This window comes from Dama dama, chromosome 19 (genome assembly GCF_033118175.1).
Source record: "Dama dama isolate Ldn47 chromosome 19, ASM3311817v1, whole genome shotgun sequence".
NCBI lineage: Eukaryota > Metazoa > Chordata > Mammalia > Artiodactyla > Cervidae > Dama > Dama dama.
The window spans coordinates 49,889,736-49,914,523 of NC_083699.1; the positions used below are offsets into that span (position 1 = coordinate 49,889,736).

At 40.2% G+C, this 24,788-nt stretch overlaps 1 protein-coding gene across 2 annotated transcripts in view; it reads right to left on the reverse strand.

Annotated features, from left to right (window-relative positions):
• LOC133073477 (kalirin) overlaps positions 1–24,788 on the reverse strand; it is a 496,969-nt gene that overhangs the window by 73,827 nt on the left and 398,354 nt on the right. The window contains exons 16-21 of one of the 2 annotated variants that reach the window (XM_061166983.1): positions 20,614–20,733; positions 15,590–15,781; positions 12,427–12,576; positions 9,627–9,741; positions 5,834–5,949; positions 5,215–5,337 (exon numbers count right to left, since the gene is read on the reverse strand). In XM_061166983.1, coding sequence (XP_061022966.1) covers positions 5,215–5,337; positions 5,834–5,949; positions 9,627–9,741; positions 12,427–12,576; positions 15,590–15,781; positions 20,614–20,733 — 816 coding nt within the window. Of the gene's footprint in view, positions 1–5,214; positions 5,338–5,833; positions 5,950–9,626; positions 9,742–12,426; positions 12,577–15,589; positions 15,809–20,613; positions 20,734–24,788 lie in introns of both variants that reach the window. The other variant, XM_061166982.1, reaches the window with a different exon arrangement.

Sequence of the window (24,788 nt, forward strand, 5' to 3'; positions counted from 1 at the left end):
TTCCTGGATAGGAAGAATCAATATTGTGAAAATGACTATACTACCAAATGCAATTGCAGATTCAATGTGATCTCTATCAAATTACCAATGGCATTTTTCACAGAACTAGAACAAAAAATTTCACAATTCATATGGAAACACAAAAGAGCCCAAATAGCCAAAGCAGTCTTGAGAAAGAAGAATGGAGTGGAGGAATCAACCTTCTTGACTTCATGTTATACAAAGCTACAGTCATCAAGACAGTATGGTACTGGCACAAAAACAGACATATAGACCAATGGAACAAGATAGAAAGCCCAGAGATAAGCCCATGCACCTATGGGTACCTTATTTTTGACAAAAGAGGCAAGAATATACCATGGGGCAAAGACAGCTTCTTCCATAAATGGTGCTGGGAAAACTGGACAGCTACATGTAAAAGAATGAAATTAGAACACTTCCTAAACACCATACACAAAGAGAAACTCAAAATGGATTAAAGACCTAAATGTAAGACCAGAAACTATAAAACTCTTAGAGGAAAACAGGCAGAACACTCGATGACATAAATTAAAGCAAGATCCTCTATTATTCACCTCCTAGAGTAATGAAAGTAGAAACTAAAGTAAGTAAGTGGAACCTGATTAAACTTAAAAACTTTTGCACAGCAAAGGAAACTAGAAGCAAAGTGAAAAGACAACCCTCAGAATGGGAGAAAATAATAGCAAATGAAACAACTGACAAAGGATTAATTTCCAAAGTATATAAGCAGCTCAAACAACTCAATACCAGAAAAACAAACAACTCAATCAAAAAGTGGGAAAAAGACCTAAACAGACATTTCTTCAAAGAAGACATACAGATGGCTAACAAACACATGAAAAGATGCTCAACATCGCTCATTGTTAGAGAAATGCAAATCAAAACTACAATGAGATATCACCTCACACCAGTCAGAATGGTCCTCACCAAAAAGTCTACAAACAATAAATGCTGGAGAGGGTGTGGAGAAAAGGGAAAGCTCTTGCACTGTTGTTGGGAATGTAAATTGACACAGCCACTATGGAAGACAGCATGGAAGACGGTATGGAGATTCCTTAAAAAACTAGGAATAAAACCACCACATGACCCAGCAATAATTCCACTCCTAGGCATATACCCTGAGGAAACCAAAATTGAAAGAGACACATGTATCCCACTGTTCATTGAGGCACTATTTACAATAGCTAGAACCTGGAGGCAACCTAGATGTCCATTGACAGATGAATGGATAAAGAAATTGTGGTATACACACACACACACAATGGACTATTACTCAGCCATAAAAAGGAACGCATTTGAGTCAGTTCTGATGAGGTGGATGAACCTAGAACCTATTATACAGAGTGAAGTGAGTCAGTAAGAGAAAGATAAATACCATATTGTAACACATATATACCGAATCTAGAAAAATGGTACTGAAGAATTTATTTACAGGGCAACAATGGAGAAACAGACATAGAGAATAGACTTAGGACATGTGGAGAGGGGAGGAGAGGGTGAGATGTATGGAAAGAGTAACATGGAAACTTACATTACCATGTGAAAAATAGATATCCAATGGGAATTTGCTGTATGTCTCAGGAAACTCAAACAGGGGCTCTGTATTAACCTAGAGGGGCGGGTTGGGGAGGGAGATGGGAGGGAGTTTCAAAAAGGAGGGGATATGTGTACACCTACGGCTTGATTCATGTTGAGGTTTGACAGAAAACAGAAAAATTCTGTAAAGCAATTTTATCCTTCAACAAAAAATAAATTAACTTTAAAAAGTACTTTCTCAACATCATTATTCATTGAGAAATGTAAATAAAAACCACAATGAAATACCACTTCATATCCTTTAGCATGGCTATATAAAGAAGACAGATGATAACCAGGGTTGGGGAGGATATGGAGAAGTCAGAACTCATATACACTGCTGCTGGGAATGGAAAATAGTGTTCACGCTTTTGGAAACAGTTTGGCATTCCTTCAAAAAGTTAACTATAGAGTCATCATGTGACCCAGTCATTCTACTTTCAGGTATATACCTAAGAGAATTGAAAACATATGTTCACACCAACACCTGTACACAATGTTCACAGCAACATAATTCACAGTAGTCAAAAACTGGAAACAATTCAAATGTCTATCAATTGATGAATGGATAAACAAATGTGGTATATATCCATACAATGGAGTATTATCCAGTCACAAAAATGAATGGAGTTCCAATGAAGACCTGCTGCAACATGGATGAATCTTGAAAATATGTTAAGTAAGAGAAGCCAGATACCAAAGACCACATATTATATGATTTCATGATTCCAAATTGCATCACAAAGTGTCTGGAAAAGGCAGATTCATAGAGATAGAAAGCAGATTAGAGGTTGTCAGGGGCTTAGGGGAGGAAAAGACAGGAGTAACTATTGATGGGTATGAGGTTTATTCTGAGAGTGATGAAATCTCGAACTAGATGGTGGTAATCATTGCACAGCCCTGTCAATATATGAAAAAAACCACTAAATTGTAAAAAATGAAAAATAGAAGAATCTAAAGAGTTTTGCTATTAGAAAAACTGAGTTCTTTCAGATGTTAAGATGATTAAGCTTTAATTATCACCATATACCTTGACCCTGTATAAATTTTGAAATCCACAACAGGAATATATCACTTGGATCTTCTAACTGGATTGGCTACAATATAGCACAACAAGAAAATTTTGTTTTCCTCTTATCCTCACACAAATTCTCTTTATCTTATTTTTACTCTCACATTTTTGTATTGCTATATAGAAAGTACCTTTTTATATTCAGTGTTTCTTCTACTTGATCTGTTTCTTTGGAATAGAGTATCTAATTCGATAGACTCAGTATATTCTATTGCTCAATTCAATCCTGTGATCCATCATACTTTCTGTCTTGTGGTTTAAGGTCAATTTGGTTTCTATTTCAAATTCACTTTATTGATTATAAAGATTAAAACCAAAGATGGCTGGTTAAAAAGAGGTTTGCTTCTGGTAAGTAGGATTAGGGTAGGGCAGGAGGCTATTGCCTTTCATCAGAAGGTCCCCAGGTAGATTTGTTAACTTGTAGATATTCTCATAACGAATAGTCCTGACAGTTGGAAATGATAGATGGGAGGATGAAATCCCATTAACAGAAATAGTTAAGAGTAAGAACAGAGAGAGAGCCAGAGTAAAAAAAGCATATTAAGTAGAAATTTGAGGAGGAAGGGTTGTTGAAATCTACCCAGACTTCTTTTTCTCTTATGTTCTCAAATATTTGTAGCCTCTCTTCAATGTATAAGATATAGTTAGGTAAGTGAATAAAGCATTGTTCTTGTCCTTTGGAATCTTGCAGGCTCATACAGGAGACAACACTGCATACACATTACTGGGGGAACAGGATGGTCCATGACAGGTGCCTTAAGGGCCATACAGACAATGGCTGCAGTCCAAGGATGGGTCAGATTGTATCCTGGCAGGTAAGCAGGATCACAGAGGAGGAGGCACTGAAGTGGAAGGGTGGGATCTTTTTAAAAAGTACAAACTAGGGGGAAGGGGAGGCTAATCTAAGGAGAGAAATAGTATAGAAGAGATACAGAGGCAAGAAAATAAATGATGTATTTCTTGGAGGGTAAGAAAATATATCCATTCAGCTGGAGTGTAAAATTTGCATAAATGGGTAACTGAAGATACAGTTGGGGTGGTAAGGTGGCACAGATGTAGACATTGTTGAGCATTAGCCTGAAGGCACTGGAGAGTCATAAAAGCTCTCAAGCTCATTGGTAGTATGACCAAAGTAGTGTTTTAGAGAGGAACACCAATGAAGGGCAGGATGGACTGGAAGGAAGGAAAGGCTGAAAACAAAGAACCCAATTAGGGTGACAACAATGTGAATAGAAAGGAGAAAAATAGGTAGATTGTAAAGGAAGAATAAAATAAATTGACTAAATGATTCTCCACATTTCTACTTTGGTGATGGGCAGATTCTGATCCTAGGAAGTTCTGGGTATCTGCTGTGATCCATCCTATGTGAGTAGGATAACCATGGATCTGATACTATTTAGACTACTAATGATTCATTGTTGACACTATCTGGAAAGGGGCAGATGGATGCAAAGTGGGTAATTCAAAACCATTTTCATTTGGATTTGAAAAGGGTTCTGTGCATCTGCCACCTCCCCAGTGCTCTTTGTTCTAGCTGGTCTTGAAATGAATCTCTTATCTGATTGACAGCTTTTCACATTGAGTGACAAGGCCCAAAAGCTCACAAGTGTGCAGAGGAAAACTCCCCACTATCAAGAGTTCAGGGTGTAGGATTCACAAAGTGTAAAACCATTTCTGAAATATCTCAGGAATGAGGCTAAGAGTCTAATTTTGTTAGAGCAAATTAGAGGGAAATTTGCCACAGTGTCAGAGGGATCTCTGGGTAAGATAGGCATTAATATGTTCCTCCCTTAACTCCCACAAAAGCAGCTCTCATCCTGGAAGAGCATCTTTCATGTCTGGAAGTGATGCCAAAGGTGGTCCTCCATGGCAGGGAGCCCAGGGTGAGGGACAGGAAGCTACAAAGAGGGAACTGAGATAGATTTCATTTAAACTCAAGGTTCTCAGATCAAATCCTGGCTAGGAAAACATGAAAACAAGATTTCCTTCTATTATAGCATTCTCCACCTCAGTGTGAATCGGGGTGTGAGGATGTGGGTACATACACTAGAGTGTGTTTTGCTCCCCAGGGACCCCAGCCCAGCTCATTTCCTGGGCAAGGCCAGATGGAAGTAGTTAGTTCTAGAACCTGCTTTGTGAAGCCACCCATAGCTACTGGCCCTTCTCAAAAGGTGGACTTCCCAAGCCATTCAGATTGCAAGAGTATGTGGCTGATAGTCATACACACAATGTACATTTCACATGAACACATTCCTTTGCTGTATTTGGTCTAAAAGAACACAGCAGATTCCAGAACCTGGAGCACAAAGATGAGGTCCATTCAGAAGCACAGTATATAGGAGTTGAGACTCTGTGTACAGAGCTCTACCCAGCAGCTGCATCTCTTTGAATGTTCAGATTTCAAAAGAGATGGTTCTACCTACGTGTCCCACCTTGGCTCTGTAGTCAAGCATTTCTGTACAGAAGCTGTTCTCCTGCTCATAGTGTGAAAATGGCCAGAATGGGGTGTGCTAGGTGGAGGGGGAGGGCTCCAGGATGCTTCCTACCTTGGCAGGCACCCTGAACTCCCCATATTCTTTCAGCAGTTCCTGAGTCTCCTCTGTGGTCTCCCCGGTGGAGGTATGTGTTGAGAGGTAATATTCCCCTGTTTCTTGGATCCAGTCTAGTGCCTGTGGGAAGAAACAACCCACTAAGTTCTCCCAAAAGCCAGTTGTTAGTAGAAAAATATGCCACGCTCTGATGTGAATGTTTGTGGTTTGGAACAATATGATGGACCCAGGAAACCCTGGCATGACTTAATCGGTATGTAGCTTGGAAGTTGGTTTATGAAAGTGCCCTTCTCTGTTAGACTTGGAAAAACCCACCAGCAAAGATAGTGTCTTGTCCGTTAAACTGGGGACTCTTCTAGACCAGGTCCACTATTATCCATGAGTTAGGGCAATCTGCCCCCAGCATCTCCTCCCAACTCATGTCACCAAACTCTGAGTAAAGTGCTTGGTAAAAGTTGAATTGCTGGTTAGTGCAAGGATTCTTCTTTTTACCCCCATCTCCCATCTCTATTCTGTCTGGTGTGATGACCCTCTTTGGAACTGTCCCAAGTCTTGGTCATCTGGGCCTCTGTACGGTCCTTGTTTGAGACAACTCCAGGGAAAGCGCTGAACATACCTGCTTGGCGCTTCGCTCAAACACCACATATTGCTGACACTGGTCTAACCGCCGCTTCTTCAATGTCCAGAAGTGCAGGACACGGTTCTCCCTCTGTAAGAGCTCACTCAGGATGGCTGCAGGGCAGAGAGCAGGTGCTGGTCTCAGGAAGGCCCTGATCAAATCTGGCCAGCCACTCAGGCCCCACATCCCAGATGCCAGATAACTGTGTCCTTCGCCGACTCTCCCCATAGGACTAATTCAACACCAGAAGCAAGGGGTCAAAGTTTGGTTCAGAGAGAATTTCCCAGAGGAGAGCAAGATCGGGGAGACTGGGGGAGGGCCTACTGATGAAGTTGCATCGATAAAGCGGGGGAGAGGATGTCCCCAGGGTGACTTAAAAGTGACCCTGGTTTTCTTCACACCAAAGCTAGTCCTTGATGATAGGAGACCTTGGGAAGTATTGGTGCTGAAAATAATAACTAATTCAACCAAATCTTTAGAGCCTGTAGAGAGTGAATGGACTTGGCAGGAATCCCAGCCCCTCTTGGAGGTTCCTAGTGGAGGGCCAGAGGTGAACAGGCACGAGGACTAGGGTAACTGCATGGACAACCATGTCACTTGCCACATACTCTGCCTATACAAGGGACTGTGCTCTTAGTACTTCAACAGCATAGCCTCAGTTTAAAAACCTCTAAATCATGGGCATAGGGAAGCTGTGTTGAAATCATGTCATCATGGAATCATGTCTCTAAGCCCAAACTCCCATGCTGGTTGGGACCGATCACAAGAAAAGGTAAAGCTATCCTCAATCATCTCTAATGATGGCAGGTGTGAGGATGTGCATGAGGCCACGGAGCACAGCAGAGGCTGTGGAGGCATCTGTCCATGTCAGTGCCACCCCCGCCCCCGCCCCACTTTCCCTGGTCCAGAAGCCGCTGGCTACATGGATAGATATCCAAAGTGTTTAATAGTATGTTCTAAGCTTGAAGAAATCAAATCTATTTTGTACTGTTTGCCTCTGACTTCCCACTAACTATATTAGATACTAATAAGATATACAAGAACGATGCTATGAAAAGTTAACACTTACTCAGTTCCCACTATGTGGCAGACACTTATTTTCATAGTACCTCATTATGCACAGACCATTATCATATCCACTTTACAGATGAAGAAACTGAGGTTTAGAGAGGGTAGGTAACTGGCCCAAGGTCATTCTTATGGAAAAGGGTAGAACTTTATGACTTCAGAGCCTTTGTTCTTAGCTACCTTGGGCACCCACGTTATTGGGACTGTAAAGCACAAGTTATGTTGCAGGGAAATGCCAATTCTGACTGCATGGTTGGAGCTGTTTCTTTGACTTGCTTTTCGTTGGTTTTCTTATTATAATCCATAATGGATTATAATAATAATCCATAGTCACCCCTAATGGTCTGCCTCAGAGAGTCCTGCCCCTCTGCCTGACTGTTAAACTAAAGTACCTTTGCTCAGAATCCTGTCCACTTGTGGATGGCAGGAAGGAAGAAATCAACACATTCCCTGGCTGAGGCTTGCCATTATAGGAGATATTTGCAAGATTAATGGCCCTTATACTTTGTTTTTTCACCTCCCCTCATCTCTGATCTATAAAAGAACCCAGTATTGATACCCCAATAAGACTGTTATTTTGAGACATTAGTCTGCCATCTTCTAGGGCTACTGGCTCATGGGGCAAGCAGAGCAAGCTTGGACTTGGTACAGTGTGCTCTACACAGAGGGCACAGCCCAAATTGTAGTGTTCGTTGATTTTTTGTGAACTTTTAATGCACTATGGAAGTTTAACTCTCAAAGGATAGAATCTGTCTCTTCTCCCTTAGGCTGAGAACTTATATGGGTCCCTATTATTGATCTCTCCCTATATCTATGCTCTTATTATGTAGCTTTTTAGTTCCTCCCCCAAAGAGACCAAGTGTACTTCCTCACCCCTGACCTCACACTTGGTCATGTGACTTGTTTTGGCAAGTGGGTCGTTGATAGGACACACGCAGGGGCTTGGAGTGTGCTTGTGCACTCAACCTTGCCCCTTTGATCTCTGCCATTACCTCCCTAAGAAGTTCTCCTTGGTGACCACTGCCCCTTCAACAAGGTCCCAGAATTAATCCACATGGAGCAGACAAGAACCCATCCTGTGGTGAAGGGGCCAAGCCAGCCAGACCTGCAGTCTCAAGCAGAAGGGCATTGTTGAGCGCAGCCAAGGCAACTGGTCCCCAGGCAATGCAGTCAATGAACAATAAATGCTTACAGTTGTGGGCCACTGAATTTCAGGGGTTGTTATATAGTAATAATTGCTCCTATAAGAAAAACTAGTGGCACTGGCTTTGGGCCCATGCAGCAGGTGAAAAGGAAATGGATACAGAAGAGGTTATAGGTCTCTGCTAAGGTGGAAGCTACAACTGGGCAAAGACAGTGAGAACCTGTGTTACCTTTAGTCTTTTTGTCTCCAAGTCAGAGCTTTGTTCACTGAGGTCCCTCCGTGGTGGCTGAGAGAATTAGCCCAGCTTAGGTGGATGTCCTAATGAGCTTCAGGTTTCATTTTTGCCCCTCTTGTAAGCTTTCCTGAGGGCATACCCTGCCCTGGCCCCGACCAAGATGTGACACATCCTGCTCTCCCTGGGAGGCTGCCACTCTTGGCACACTGGGGCAGAGGTAGGGCACGCTTGCTCTCAGCAGGTAGCTGGCCTCACTCAAGTCACATTTAGACATCAGAACACAGATGTCTGTGAAAAATCTGAAAAAATCTGCAGGAAGGGAAAGGTGACATAATGCCAGCCACCCACAGGGCCCCTCAGCTGCAAACAGGATAGCACATCTGGAAAAGGAATCCTTCTTCTCTCTTCTCTGTAGGGAACTTTGATTCCTAAGTTTTAATTCTTCCTGGTGTCCTCTGATCTTGCCACCTCCTGAGCCCCTTAAGCAGGAGAGAGGCCCTTCCTAAAAGAGGTCCAAGCTTCCCACTGTCCCCTTAGCAGCTTGCCAAGCCTGTATCACTTCCTTCCCTAGCCCTGGTCTCCAGAGTTGTATTGCTCTGCTGTGTCAAGATGACATTTGTTAAATTCTTCACCCACTCAAAGGCTAATTTCTGTAAGGTCAAGAGTAAGTGATTCCACCAATAATGAAAGTGAAGTCGCTCAGTCGTGTCTGACTCTTTGGGACCCCATGGAATGTAGCCTCCCAGAAGAATTGATGCTTTTGAACTGTGGTGTTGGAGAAGACACTTGAGAGTCCCTTGGACTGCAAGGAGATCCAACCAGTCCATCCTAAAGGAGATCAGTTCTGAGTGTTCATTGGAAGGACTGATGTTGAAGCTGAAACTCCAATACTTTGGCCACCTGATGTGAAGAGCTGACTCATTTGAAAAGACCCTGATGCTGGGAAAGATTGAAGGCAGGAGGAGAAGATGACGACAGAGGATGAGATGGTTAGATGGCATGACTGACTCAATGGAAATGAGTTTGGGTAAATGCCGGGAGTTGGCAATGGACAGGGAGGCCTGACATGCTGCAATCCATGGGGTCGCACAGAGTCAGACACGACTGAACTGAACTGAACTGAAACTTTAAGATAAAACAAAATATATTTGGGGAAATTTTATAGTCATTTTCCCATTCCAAATTTTGATGCATGATGAATTGCCACTATCCATACCATCCCACATCACACTTTTTCTTATCTAAGGAGAAGAACCAGGAAATCTGAGGTCACATGAAGACCAGGTACCAAGCTCTGGTCCATGTGGCTGGAATGGCTTCAGGTTGGCAGGGCTCACACTGACCTTTCACTTGCTGTTCAGGTCCTCTGGTGTGGCTGGCAGCACTGGGCATGCTGACGTTGTTCCTGTGGATGTACTTGAGAAAGACCTCAGCATTCCGCCGTGCCAGGGTGCAGGCCTGAGAGAGACAAAGTGTGAAGTCCCACACGTAAGTCCCAGTCCAGAGGTACATATCACCTAAGACACCAGAGAAGGGATGCTGGCAATGAGGCTTCTGGGGCTCTGGGTGAACAGAGTCCTGGAGGCCAAATGGAGCAACATGGATGTTCCAGTTCTAATGGAAGAGGCTCACTTATTCCTTTAAGTGAAAAGCTTAACAAAGAAAAGCTCCCTGTTCCTCTCCCCTTTCCATCACAAGAGAAAAAAGAAATCAGCTACTCCTTGACTACTACATGTATTGATTCAGCAATGACCACCATCACTTTCAGGCTGATTTCCTTCTGCCACATATAAGAGTCCCTCGTATATGACCTTGGTGTAAGCCACTTTAACATTAGCTTAATTTAGACTCGAGAAAGCAAATTCAGTAATCAAACCTATTAACCACACGTTCCAAATATAAATGGGAATTACCCACATTTTAGAAACATGTTTGTCCATAAAACCCACCTCCACCTCAATAAGATTAATAAACATCCTATTGCTGGGCACAATATATCATGTAAAAGAGTAAGAGCCATTGTACCACCCCCTTAAGGCTCATAAGAGCAGTGGGTAGCAGAGAGGACAGGTTTGTCCCATGTTGCTGTACCGGATGGAGGCTGGGGCCCAGCAATAGCAGGAGTCATGAGCAAGTCAGGACTAGAATCTAGGTCTACTGATAGAGTGCTTCTAGTTTCTCTCGACTAGAGATTTTCTGAAATTTCTTTACAAAGCAGTAATTTTCCTGTTGGTAGAAGTAATACATGTTATTCCATTAATTTTCAGTCCACAGCTTTCAGGACTAAATTATCTCTAAACAAAATTGTTAACTTCTAAACTTTTTTATACTTAGCATCTGATTCTACAAATCATACGGTAAAAACTAAGCTTTTTTATATTTTGCATCTGATTCTACAAATTACATGTTAAAAAATTATTTTAAATGTTGCTTTCACAATAACAGTTTCTGGGAGCTCTGGGAAGATTGCTCATGGTCCTACCACCCTGAGGCCCATGAATTTAACAGCTGGATAGCGGTCCAAAGCTAAACAATCCAAAATACATCAACTAATGTATACAAGCAGAGAGCTTAATCTTCTGTCTATTGGGCTTGTAATTTCTACAACAACAGAGTTTCTCAACTATGGTTTTAGGCACATATGGAAAACATCAGAACATTTTATTTTCCTTCTTCAAAAAAATCATTTAATTTTATGAAGAAACACCTTTATACCTCTATTTAAAAACTTTGACATGCTCTACTTAAATTGTTTCATTTTAAATTTTGTTTTATCAGAGGGAAGACTTTTAAAATCATCTTAAGCCCTATATGGAAGAATTTCTATTTAATCTCATTATTAAGAGCTGATTACTAAGGGTTCTGATCAAATGCAGGTGCAGATACTAGATAGATGGGAGGAGAGCAGCAGGAGGTCATCTTTATTTTTTTTTTTTTTTTTTTTTTCCAGTGGGTTTTGTCATACATTGATATGAATCAGCCATGGATTTACATGTATTCCCAATCCCGATCCCCCCTCCCACCAGGAGGTCATCTTTAAAAAAGAATAAAAATAAAACTTAAAGAGGTGGTCAAGTAGAGAAAACCCCTAATAAAAGAAAAGCAGTTAATTACAGAATTGTAGAAAATGAGTGGCAACATGTTAGAGTATAAAAATTCTCCAATGTGCTTTCAGAGACCTGAAAGGAAGCAGAACATGAAAGCAAGGAATTTGAGAGTAAATGGAGCCTTTGGAAAAGTTTTCACACTGAAGGCTCTGTCAGAGAGAAGATCAAAGGCAGAAGGAAACAGGCTTAGGAGGTCTTCCCACACCAGCTAAAAGCTGTTGAGAGCTAGACTGTGTTTCTCCCCTGGGAAAGCTAGGTAATTCTCTCTTCATACGCAGAATAAACAGTGTCACATTTATTGGTAATTGGTAACTGTTAGATGGATAAATAAATGTCTAAACATATTTTTTAAAACTCTTGCCCTAAATTTTGTGTCATCCAATTATAAAAGATGTATTTTAATAGTTTTCTATCTAGGCTTATATATTTAAATTAAAATATTTTTACAGATAAAACATAACTAAGTGAAAGTATGTATTTTCCTCAGTAAACATCAATGGGATATCAGGATATTTGTACACAGCACCAGCAGAAATGGAGCATTCTAATTACCTAATTATACAAAAAGTGTTGAGAGAAATAATGTTTGAAGTGTAACTTTTCAACCTTTCAAATGTCCTCTCTACAAATGACTCCCCTTAGATAAGAAACTAGAAAATACAGGGGTGTGGGAAGCCCACGCGAAGCAGTGAGAGAGAGAGGGAAAGAAAGAGATAGAGGCAGAGGAGAAAGAAAGGAGGAGGAGGGGGAGGAGGAGGAGGAGACAGAGAGAGACAGAGGCAGAAAGGAGGAGGAAGGGGAGGAGGAGGAGACAGAGAGAGACAGAGGCAGAAAGGAGGAGGAAGGGGAGGAGGAGGAGACAGAGAGAGACAGAGGCAGAAAGGAGGAGGAAGGGGGGGAGGAGGAGACAGAGAGAGACAGAGGCAGAAAGGAGGAAGAGGGGAGGAGGAGAAGGAGGGGGAGACAGCGAGAAAGGGAGACAGTAGATGAAAAACAAGGCCAAAGTCCCAGAACTTGGATGACAATGTGTTCTAACCTTAAGAAAGGCTTCCTTTTGTTCCAAATGCTTACTGATGAGTGGAATGACGTGGTCGATCTCTGTTGCTGGCCCCAATTTATCTCGTCCACCACACCAGTCCTCATCTCTTCGGTATTCTTGCTCTAAGCTCTCCAGGACACTACAGACCTAATGAATCATGGATGAAAAGACTTAATAATTGTTTAAGAAGTATTTTATAAGGACCATTAGCTTAGAGACCCCTATTGTAAATGACATTTTTCATTCAAAATCCAATTTGTGGCCTTAGGTGTGCAGTACCCCTGAGATGCCTAAGAAAAAGTCCGGGAGGCAGTGAGAATCCAGTGTCTGGAACTTGGAAGACAGATTACAACTGAGGTATGGACTTTGGAATCATTTTCTGACAGCTGATGGTTGAAGGCTACAGGGATTGATGACATCACCTAGGGATAGTGTACACAGCAAGAAAGGAGGAAAGACTAGTAATTTGGGGAGTTTGAAAGTGTTTTTATATATTAACTTGCTATAATCTTATGATAACCTATGAATTAGGTGGAACAGGAAAAGGAGGTTTGGGGAAGATATTTGAGTTGCCCAGCCATCTGTACTTGTCCTACAGGAAGTAGCCTCAAGTAGAGGTAAAGGAGGAAGTTGCCTATGTTGTGTGCTTTATGGACCATAAGTGAATGCTATCTTTCCCCTCCCTGGGAAAAATATTCCAACAAAAACATTTCAAGGTGCTACCATAAAGCAATGACATCTCCAGGCCTGCTATTGCAAAATGTACATTTCTTTCAGAGGAATAACAAATTCGGGTTAACTTAAAAGATAGTTAAAATGGTTTTTCAGTTCTAAACAGTCTGGGAGGCCATGCTTTAATTGACTTTATAGGCAAATTCAAAAGACCACAAGCATTTCAAATGGGGCTTGGAAGGATAGTGAGGTTGGGTGCATCAATAGGAGACACAGAGCAGCCTAGTGTCAGGGATTAAGGAAGGATGCAGAAAATAGAAACCATTTCTATACTTTCCTTCAACAATCTACGGTTACTTGCCTGGCTAGGGCGGCAGGGGAAAGTGGCTCTAACGATCCTTGACCTCTTCTATCTGAGAAAGTCATCTCTTTTGGTAAGCGACGTGGCATTGGATAGGATGCTTTATGAGTTATGAACTGAACTGAAAAATAAGCTGAAAGATGTCCAAAGCAGAACACCCCCATTGCCAACATGCTTCCCATGCCATGAGAAGGCCTATCCCTGAATTCCAGCTAGTTTTTTTTAGCACCACACATCTCTCTTGAGGCAAGGCCTCAAAACAAGCAGGAGGCTCACATCTTTAGAGAAAACAGATTATACACATGCAACAACTTTAAGAAAACGAGTGCTTAACACCTGTACCAAGGTAGTATTAGTTTTAAAACCAATCAGTTTGGGAGCTAGAAGAAATGGAAAGATTACCCAGTATAAGTCATTTAATTTAATAGGTGAAGAATCAAAAATCTAGAGAGATAAAGTGACCTTTGGTAAGGTCAGTTCAGGGTCACATTTCCTGACTAGTGTTTTGTCCCCTTCAGCATCTTGAGCCATCTCAAACAAAAAACTATATATGATATTACAAAGGGATTAAGCCTCATTTTTTTCATATGGACAGTCAGTTGTCCAGCACCATTTGTTTAAAAAACTTTACTTGTTGAATTGCTTTTTCAAGAATCAATTGACTATATATGTGGGTCTACTTCTGGAACCTCTACTCTGTTCCATTGTGTCTGTTCTCACACCATTACCATTTTGTCTTGATCACTACAGCTTTAGAGTCTTAAAGTCAGGTAGTATAAAGCCTCCAGTGTTGTTCTTTGTCAAGATGGTTTTTGGCTATTCTAGGTTCTTCACATATCTGTGTAAATCTTAGAATTAGCATATCAATTTCTATTTTTAAAAAAGCTTGCTGAGGTGTGACTGGTCTGTGTTTAATTTATAAATAAACTGGAGAAGCTCTTTATTATGTTACTCTTCTGCTCTCACTTCTGAGGCCATCTAAGACACCATCTCTCTGAAATGCTTGGAAGGAGGACTGAGAGAAGGTGTAAAGATGAATGCTGGCTGCAGGGCCCACTGACAGACAGGTTAGACCCGCTCCGAGACAGACTTTCCCATGGCCCCTTTAAACGTTTCTCTGATCTATTTCTACCAGGGAGTTATCCTGTCTTAAACATCTATTTCATGAAAAGAGTCCCATAACAGCACCCAAATCATTTAAAAAGCCTCTTAACCCTTGTACATATTACTGTACAGATATATTAATAATGAGTTTGCAACTTTATGGCCCTGAAGTAGGTATCTCCTGCCTTTTCTTCCACAGCTGCACCATCCTACTAGTTAGGCTCACAGTTCTCTAATGACAGAGAGCTGTGTTTCCTGTACTAGACTGGGAATCCCATGAATGAAAGAACTGTATGTTTTTCAAGCAGTGCACAGTTCCCTATTGTGGTAGATTAAACTGTGTTCAATAACTCATCACTCTCTTTTCACAGTCCTCACAGGAGGCATACTTCACTGATGTTGGCTTGGCCACGTGACTTGTTTGGACTGAAAGGATGTTACAGCATGTGATACAGGCAAACTTGAAATGCACTTGCACACTAGATTTTGGGCTCTTGCACCCCTGCCTTTCACCATAAATGTGGCTCAAATATCTGCTAGTCAAGAAGGAAGAGAAATACAGGAAGAGATCCAGACCCAACCTGTAGCTGGGAGCCTAGTTTTACTATGCTCAGCCAAGATCAGCTGAATACTAGATACCTAAGCAAAAATAGATGTTTATTGTTTTACACCACTGGGTTTGGGGGTGATTTGTTATACAGCATTATTGTGGCCAGAGCTAACTGGTATATCACTGAAACCTAGCATTCAGCATATGCCCATCCAATTTCTACTTCAACACCTACATCTAGTGAGTTTGAGAAATTTATAAGAAACAAATTACATGGTCCACTCCTTTAATGGAAATAATTATACAGAAGCAAACCATGGTATTTCCACAAATCATTCTTGTACTCTCTTGTGCATTTCATAGGCTAGTGCTGAGAGGATTGGCTTCTTGTTAAGGTAGATCCTACTTATTTGCCACGTGTGGCAGAAAACTGCCCTCCATTGGTCTCAGGCCCACACAGCCCTCTTCCTCACCTGCTCAGAAGTTTTATAAAAGGCCACTGAGGCATTGACCAATTTCAGTCGGTCTTCCATCTTGAGCATGAGTTGCTGCCAGTGGAGGGCCACCTTCTCAGCACATTCCCGGATGGCATCTGCATCATAGTGGCCAGCCTGGAGCAGCGCCTCAGCTTTCTGCTGAACCTGCAGGGCACTCTGGTGTGTCTTCTGCAAGGAAGTGGCATGAAAGAGGGACTGGGCACAAGGGGAGGAGAGAGAGGTCCGTGGGAACAACCCAGGCGTGGTATGGGAAGGGGTGGAGTGAGGCATGAGTGGAAAGATGCAGAAAAGTTAAAGAGCTTTAAATGACTGATTCAAACATGTTGTCATCACTGTTTTAAAAGCATACTTTAAAAACGAATATCAAACGTTTTCATTAACTAACTGCTCAGGTCCCTAACTCCTGTCCCTACCCCATTCTCATTTATTTGCATCACTCTTCGTTTTAAAGACATTTTAGTTTCTGTGCTAGAGAAACACAGTTGTGTATAAATCTGCTTCCTGATTGACTCAAACATTAATTAAATCTCCTTTTCAAATCTAATATAAAATTATTCATCATCAGTTTTCAGAGGAGGCTATTGCTGTAGTCCCACTCTACAGATCAAATAAACATAGCACATAAAAAAATCCCCATGTAATGCAAGTCTCAACGAACAATGCAATCATTTTAAACATGAATGATCATTTTCAAAACAGTTCTAGTAGAAGGAAGACATTTGACAGGTTAGTAAAGCAGGAGAGTAGAATCTTACACCATCTCTTAGTTACCAAGGGAACAGAATAGCACAGAAGATAATTCAGTTTAACATATAATCCTGCATTACTACATTATTTACGTTTGCCTTTAGGATAATCTATACTGCAGAAGGTTTGTTTTCTTATTCAGGGTAAGTGTGGTTTGCATCTTCTGAGTTCACTTTAACTGAAGGAGGTGGGGAGAATAAGTTGGAGAACTGGGTGGCAGGGAGACAGCCAAATAAATACAATTTATTAAAATAAAAGACTGATGTGGATGAGCCATATGACTTCAACCAGCTAATATTAACCCAACTTCAGCTACTGGGATCATTTCAACCCAATGACATAGTATGAATTTGGCCTTTGCACTTTCAGGAAAGGATAGCTTAGCTGACAGTGGAAAAGAGCAGCTAGAAGTCCAGCACCTTACTCCTGAATGATTTCTGCTCTTCTTGGGCTGCAGTGCAGGGACAGTTCCCCAGAGTAAATCCATTCAAGTACTGCCTGTGTGTGAATACAACCTCCCTTCTTTTCACCTCTACCTCCCCCTTTACCTTCATCCCAAATTGCAGTCTACAGAGCCTATCAACTACCTTCTGGCTGTGCTTTCCCCTCTGCTGAATCTGTCCTCAGCATTAGCTATGTTAGCAAGACCTCCTACAGCAACCTACACTCCTTTATTCCCTTACTTTGCCACTGATTCAGCCTTCAGTCCTGATGAGCACATTCTTATCATGTAACAATCTTCCTAATTGCTACATGAAGTTAGAAAAAATAAACTAACAAGTAGAAATAATCCATTACAAATCTTTGGTTTCTTTCTCTGTTTTACTTATTAGTACCATTTTCTTTTCCTGTCTCCTAAATGTAGAAGTACCGTCAGGTCCATTCTTGGTTTTGGTTCACTTCCACAGAGTTCTCATCTATTCCCTTGGACACTCAGCTCAGCTCTGACCTCCTTCAAAAAAGACCTTTCTGGATAGCCTGAGACTTACTAAAAACTACCCTCTTCTGAATGCTTATATCACCCATCTAACACTTGGCTGATTTTCCCTACTTAATGAAACTCTTAACGCAAGGACTGTTTTAAAAAATCTCTTTAAAAGCCATTTAGTCATGTGTATATTCTATGCTAGGCACTGTACTTATGAATTTTTCTAGTTCTTATGACACTACTATAGGTGGATATTCTTATTCCCACTTTACAGATTAAGAAACTAAGGCTCAGGTTGATCAAGGTACTTGCCCAGAAACGTACATACAAGGAAGTGATGAAATCAGATTCAGGTTTGACCTATTCCCAAATTTATGTCCACCATATCACACCACATCACTTCATATCTAGCAATTAGAATGGTATCTACAGTTTCTCATTCAGAGGAAGGGCTCACCAAGTGGAATTAGTGACTCTGATAATTATCTTGTCTCTCCTCAATATATAAAACCAGCATATAATTGTCATCGTAAACCTTTATTGTACCCTTTTCTCAGAGTAGAGGAGTAACTTTAATTTTCTCACAATTTATGCTATGTAACAAATCCTCTTCCTTATTCTGAAACTCATTAATATCTAATAATACTGGGAGCCTCTTCTTCCCTTTAATTTCCTAAATGATAAACTCTTACGCATATGACATAATCTCTGCTTCACTAAACTTGAGTCATTATTTTGCATTTATTTCTACTATTATCTAATATTATTGAGTGCTATGTCTTTGAGACATGTATTATCAAGGATGTTCATATTTAGTAGGAGGACATGGAAGAAAACCAAGCCAAATCAATTGAATTTATTATCCAGTTTTAACTACTGTCTTAGTGCTTATGTTCAGAATGCATAAGAAGAATTCAAATAAAAATGGATTTTTAAAAAGCAGGGTATAAAATCAAGGGTGCCTCTATGAAGTTCCCAGTTCTTGAAGACACATCAGCCACAACATTTGGATACTAACAAAATACGAATCTGTAAAGCTGTATTTCTGGAGAGCTGTCTACTGCTCTGCATTCTGAATGGCTCTGGGGAAGTTTTTCTGTAACCAGGGATACTTAAGGTAAACATTCTGACCTTCTTTAAGGAGACCAAAACCTTCAGACAGATGAGGCCAATTAACCTAGGGAGAGCAAACATCTTGGTTTTCCCATGAGAGTTCTAGGCCATGCTGATTTTTCTGACTTAGTTATTATTAATTCCCACTTTTACTCTCAAAAGAGTCTTAGTTCTAACAATAATTGTCTTACATAGAGCTATTTTATTTTCCCTTCTAGAGGCCAGGGTTCTTTCTTAGGGCCCAAGAAGTCAAATTATATTCCCTATCACTGTAAGGACAGTATCAAAATGGGTTAAATAAAACCAGGCTATAGTTAAATCTCCTATCAATTGCTTACATCCTACCTGGCATCTGTTCCCCCAGTGCAGAACCTGGTCTAAGTTGACATATTTAGAGAGAAGCATAATGCCACCTGTAGAAGGAGCATATGTTGAAATTCTGGCTCTGTTCTTGTCATTATTCTAGCCAAGCTGCAGACCCTGCCTACCTTCCATTCCCAAGATCTACCAGAAATCCTATTTGTTTTGTTACATCCTCTCAAGTCCACAAACTCTAAAGGGGTTTATATCTCAACATATATCCTAGGAATATTTGATCAAGTTGCATCCATGAAATTAGAGACACAGATGCTTAGTAAGCCTTTATTTTGTAAGGCTGCAACATCATCTAATACAAATTTGTATATACTGCATAAGCAAGTCAGATAGAATTTAGTTATTTCAGTAACATTACTAATGGATTTACCCACTATTTTCTACTAGTTCATTGAGATGCTCAAGTGTGTCACAACACTTGGTTTTTCTAGCCCAACATCTAATTAAGGGACCTAAAATTGAATTACCTGACAGGGCAGGTAAACTTCCACATTCAAGATAAATAAGGAGGAGGTATGGCTAAGAGCTGTCCTTTCTTTGCCTAGCATCTCTCATAGGTTCATGTCAAGCCTTGAACGTGACTGCCCAACTTTCATTTTCCTCATTGCTGCCTCTCAATGGGGCTTTGACCACTGTGGGCCTAATTTTTTATTATAATCTCAATCTTGAGTTTTCCTTTACAATGAATAGATCCTAACATCCTAATATTTGGGTGTGCCGGTAAAATGCAATATTTCCTAAGACGTCATCAAACATCTTAGAGAAGTATGACATTCATGTTAATGCTACATTTTCACATACAAGAAAGCTTTTCAAAAATTAAATGGCTGAAATCCATCAGTACTAGTTTAAAAATGGCTAGCAATCAGTTGGATCACTGTATTAAAGATAAACTTAATGACACAGACAGTTAAGATTTTATCATTGTTGTGTTTCTTTAGTAGAAGACAATACCTTTGCACTTCTTACACACTCAAAAGTGGGTTAAGTTCTGTACTGAACCACAAGTGATGCAGGTCTTCGAGGTTTTCTTTCTTTATCTCTTTTCCCATTGGTACTGAACTTATTTTTAACATAGTTCCCATGTCCCATTTCCTACTCTTTCCCCATACTGTTCTAGAGCAATCAGCTCAAGTCTCTTTGGGAAGGAAATGTTCCAGTACAAAGGATAATTAAAGATATTATTTAAAGCAAGACAAAATTCATATTAGACTATCACAAGTGGAATTTTATTTTAAAATAGCCTTGGTTGGTAAATTTCTGATTTTAGTTTATTCTTTAAATATGACTTCCACCAGCATTATTGAACAACTACTTTCAGTGAAACAAACTCTCTAGTGCAGTCCACTCCTGTGTTCACTGCTGTTGTTAAAAGGCAGATTTGACAATGAAATCTAAATGTTACATGTAAATCAAATGTTTAAAAATGGAATTCTAATTTACTAATGACTTCTACAGTTGTTTATCCTCAATTCTGAGTGAGCTTCAACTGGAAGTGACTTCTAACCTTTTAGCTTTATATTTTCACATGATGCATAGATCATAAGGTATTAAAAGACTCAATGGACCAGGGGCCTTGAAGGTTAAAGGTACTAATAAAAAAGATCACATTTGGAGTGTGAATACTTGTCTTCTAATACCAGGCTTCCTTGGGGTGATGAAGCCCTGGATTTGCTTCTCCAATTCCTGGGTGATAAGGAAGCTACCTGGCCCATTTCACAAGAAAGAGTAATGGTTTCACCACATAAAGGAAAACCCACATCTTGAGGAATCATCCTGCCTAAGTTGCAGAGCAGAGAAGGGAAGGGAGGACAGTGCAGTCAGATTTGGGTGTTACCTCGATGGCTAGTTGGAACTGCTCGTGCTCCCGCTGTAGCTGCTCTGCTTCAGACAAAGAGCTGGCATTGACCAGGCTGGCATTGAGCATTGACTCCCCATTGCGGATCCATCCCAGGACCTAGGGAGTTGGGACAACAGCACAGGTGAATGGCCTTCAGTCAGACAGCTCACTATCTCCTACCCGCAATGAAGAGAAGATAGGAAGGATCTGGATAAGTAAAATCTCTCCAAATTTATCTGGAATAAGATATTTATCCCTGTGCCATAAGGTATTTATTGTTAACTACCAATCTCATTCCAAGCTTCACATTTTCTTTCTTATCCTTATCACTCTTCAATCCCAGTCTCCTCAGCTACTTAATTTAAACATTACTTTATCTGATTGCACTGTAGGTATGTTTTTGAAGTTCCTTCTGGAACATAGTATGGTAAAAATAAATAAATTCCATATGTATGGAATATCGGTATGGTATCCTTTCCTTTTTTAAGGCCAACAACTGCTTGAAATCTATATCTCACCATACCTATTAGAAACAATCTCTTCATCATCTAGTGAAACCAGACCATTCTACAGCACTCACGAAAGTCTGCCTTATTTGGTTATTTTGACCTATGTTTCATCTCCCCTCATTAGAATGTAAACTTTTGGAAGACTTGATTAACACATGAGTCATATTATAATCTCACTCAGTGCCGAGCATAGTGCTTTTCATATGACAGGTATGCAGTAACATTTTTGAAAGAGTGAAAATATCCAAGTTACTGTGGAAAATATCCAAGTCACACCTGAAAAGTGGGTCCAGCCTCCTATGGTTTGCAAAATAGCCAAGAGTAGACAAGTTTTAGCCTTGATTGGTTAAACAACCCAAACGGAGGAAAAAGAAAACAAGCAAAATAGTATGAATCACCCATACACTGGATCATCAGAAAACAGAAGAGTATGTTATAATTGATTTAAAGTATTTAGAGGTTATGGCTAGGCTGAGTAAGATTTCTAGGTGACTTTAATTTAGTACTAGGGGAAAGAAAATTCAGCTAGAGAATATTAGAATAGAAGGAGAAACAGCTGATACTGTCTAGACAGTCCTAGCTGAAATGGAAATGTGGTAATTACCCAGCTAATAGAGTCTGGTGGAAATAATCAAACTGGAAGTATTAGGCCTTGAAAGTCTACCTTGTGTCTGGTCATCAGAAAATTGCCAAATATTTGCTTTATTCAAGAGTCTGAGAGTTTGCTTGGAGAGGAAATAAAAGTTCTTCTGAAATTTCAAGATCAGTAAATACCATCCATCTGTTCCCTCAAGGCAAAGCAGAAGACATCACAATCTGTTTCAGAGTTTTTGAGATTTTTTTTTTCTTCTCTCAACTTCCTCATGTTAAACAATTAAAAAATACTAATCCTAGTCTCCTTTTCCATAACCCTCACTGGCATTTCTCAAATGTCCTCCTTGGGCAGAAAATGACTGATGCCATATTGTGCATGGATAATATTGGGACATAAATCCCACTGAAGCTGGGCTATTTGGACTGAGATGTTAATTCATGGGCAGTCTGGCAGATTGCGGATGAGATACCAATCTGTAAAGCAATTAGTTGCAGGAAATAACTGTTCAGAGTGTATGTGTGAAATCTCTGATGCCACTGGTGCACTTTAGTTGGCTGACTAGAGGCGCTTATGATTTCTAAAAGCTGGCTGTAAGTTTGGGTACATGCATACACAGATTGCATGCCCAAATGCTTCACTCCTTTGGAAAATGGAGCTCATAATTTATATTTCTGAACTATGTAAGTCCTTCTGCCATGATTCATCACATCTTGCTTGGTTCAGGATTCATTTGAGGGTGTCAGAGAAACATTTTCTCAATGTGCATCACAAATCAATGCTTGTGGGGGGGGGACAAGCTGACTCCCTCTGGGCCTCTTGAGTCTTACTGGAATATTTTTCTCTGTTTTCAGCCAACTGAAAACATTAGTTATAGCTATAGTTGTGGGATCTCCATCTACCAGATTCTCCATTTAGAAATATGATAGGTTTTAGTCTCTGCATCTTACATTAAATCATGCCGTATCCTTGATATCCTTGTTCATTTTTATTTCCCAAATGTTGTTTATAAAGGCATTCCAGGACTTTAAATAGGAAATTTGATTTTAGGAAGACAAAAATGCATGGCAGTTTAATCAATGGCTTGGCTCATTGGGACTGATGCCAATGATTAAACTACAAGCATTTTTATCTTCCTAGAATCAAATCTCCCATGTTGAAGTCATGGACTCAGTCCTAGAAGCAGAACTGAGACCATGTTTAAAGAACACAGAATCTTAAGTCAAAACACCTGGCTTTGTTTCTACCTGGTAAAGCCACTTAACTCCTCTGAGCCACAGCTTTTTCAACTGTAAAGGTAGGATATCTTTCCTTTCTGTATCAGGGTTGATGTAGCATACTGTAAAAGGCAAAGCCTGCTGATAGTGGTGATTTTTAGTTTTGAGACAAACCTAACTATGATTCTCCAATTATATCTTTCACAATGAGAAGAAAAAGAGTTTGGGAATACTTATATTCTAGTATTTGCAGAGTTTATTTCTATATTCTGATGAGATACAGATAACTTAGCTGTTTTCTTATCATCAGTCTTTGGGCTCTGATCAATAACTGTTGTTGGTATAATTTTCCATTACTGTCATATTTATCTTCCTGGTTCATAAAATTGGTTATTTATTCGCTGTGAGCATCCAAATGAGAGAAAGGTAGTAGAAGAAATTTTGTAACAAACATGAGAAATATTGGCCCCACTAATCTTGAGCTATTTGACTTTTGAAACATCATTTAATCTCCCCGAGGCTCAGTTTTCTTATCTGTAAAATGGTAAATCACAAGGTATAGATGAAATGAAATAATTACTGTAAAAGTATTTTGTAAACCGTAAGATGTAATCCTATAAATGCATGTTTTACATAGATCATTCATCTTGGACCATAGTTTACCAATAGGTTAGATGGTATTTAAAGGTCACTTGGAGCCATAATATTCCATACTCCTTTCAAAATTCAGAGGCTGTCTCTATAACCACAGGATAACAGAGAAACATAGCCCTGAAGAAATGAGGGCTGGGAAGAGTATTGCTGCTTGGGGACTTGGGAGTTAGGTCACCAATTCAGCTCAGTCAGGCTGAGGGGGGACTGAACATAGAGATCTACTGCTTCGTTAGGCCAAGGAAGCTCAGATAACCCTGACTTAGGAGAAGGATGGATTTTGTTAACTGGATGTGAATGTCCAAAATGATGATGCCACCTAAGCTGGGGAAGCTGGACCCTGTGCCCACGTAGGTTGTGGAAGCTGCTTTGGCTATGACTGTGTTCTCTGGGTCACACTGACAGGAAACCTATGAGGCTCTTGCTACTGCAGATGATTTATCACAAGGCACAGTCACTTCCAAAACTCTAATCACAGGGAAACTGTCAGCCTCTCAGGTGGTTAACTGGGAGCCTGTTATATTTCTAGTATTTCTTAGTTAAAAAAATTCACAACTTATGAGATTATATGTGTTTATCTTTCATGATATTATAGACTCTGACTGTGTGTCTTCTTAATTATCTCCATTTTGAAACAAATGGATGATACTTGTCCCTATGGCTGTCTATCTTTCGGTACTACTCCAACTCCTTTGAATTTTTATGTACAGTGAACAGAATTAAATGGTATTTTCTATAAGAATATGAGGAGAAGGTAATATTTTCTCCTTTGTTTTAAATTCCTATCTTGATCATATCCAAATACTGGCCAGTATTTAGTCCACAGGGATAATTTAAGTCAATGTTTTTAGTAGACAAATAAGTACAATTTATTTTCCCATAGCTCAGAGCTCCAACATCCTACAAATCCATTTTGGCCTATTTTCTGCTAAATGCATGGCTCTGCAGGAATACATATGGGCAGTCATTTAGTTTTATGCCCACTAAATAGGTTTTTCAAATCTCCCTCAATTATCTAATAAATGTGAGGTCATCCTTACCAGAGTAGCAATTTTCTTGGAAAACAATCAGAGCATTTTGTGGGGTCTGGAGAATAATCTTAACAATTTTTCTAGAAGAAAGGGAGTATCTGGGTGGTCTAGGGCCCTGGACCATGGGAATCAGGGGAGTGGTTTCCCTTCAAGACTCAGCATTTCTCTGGAG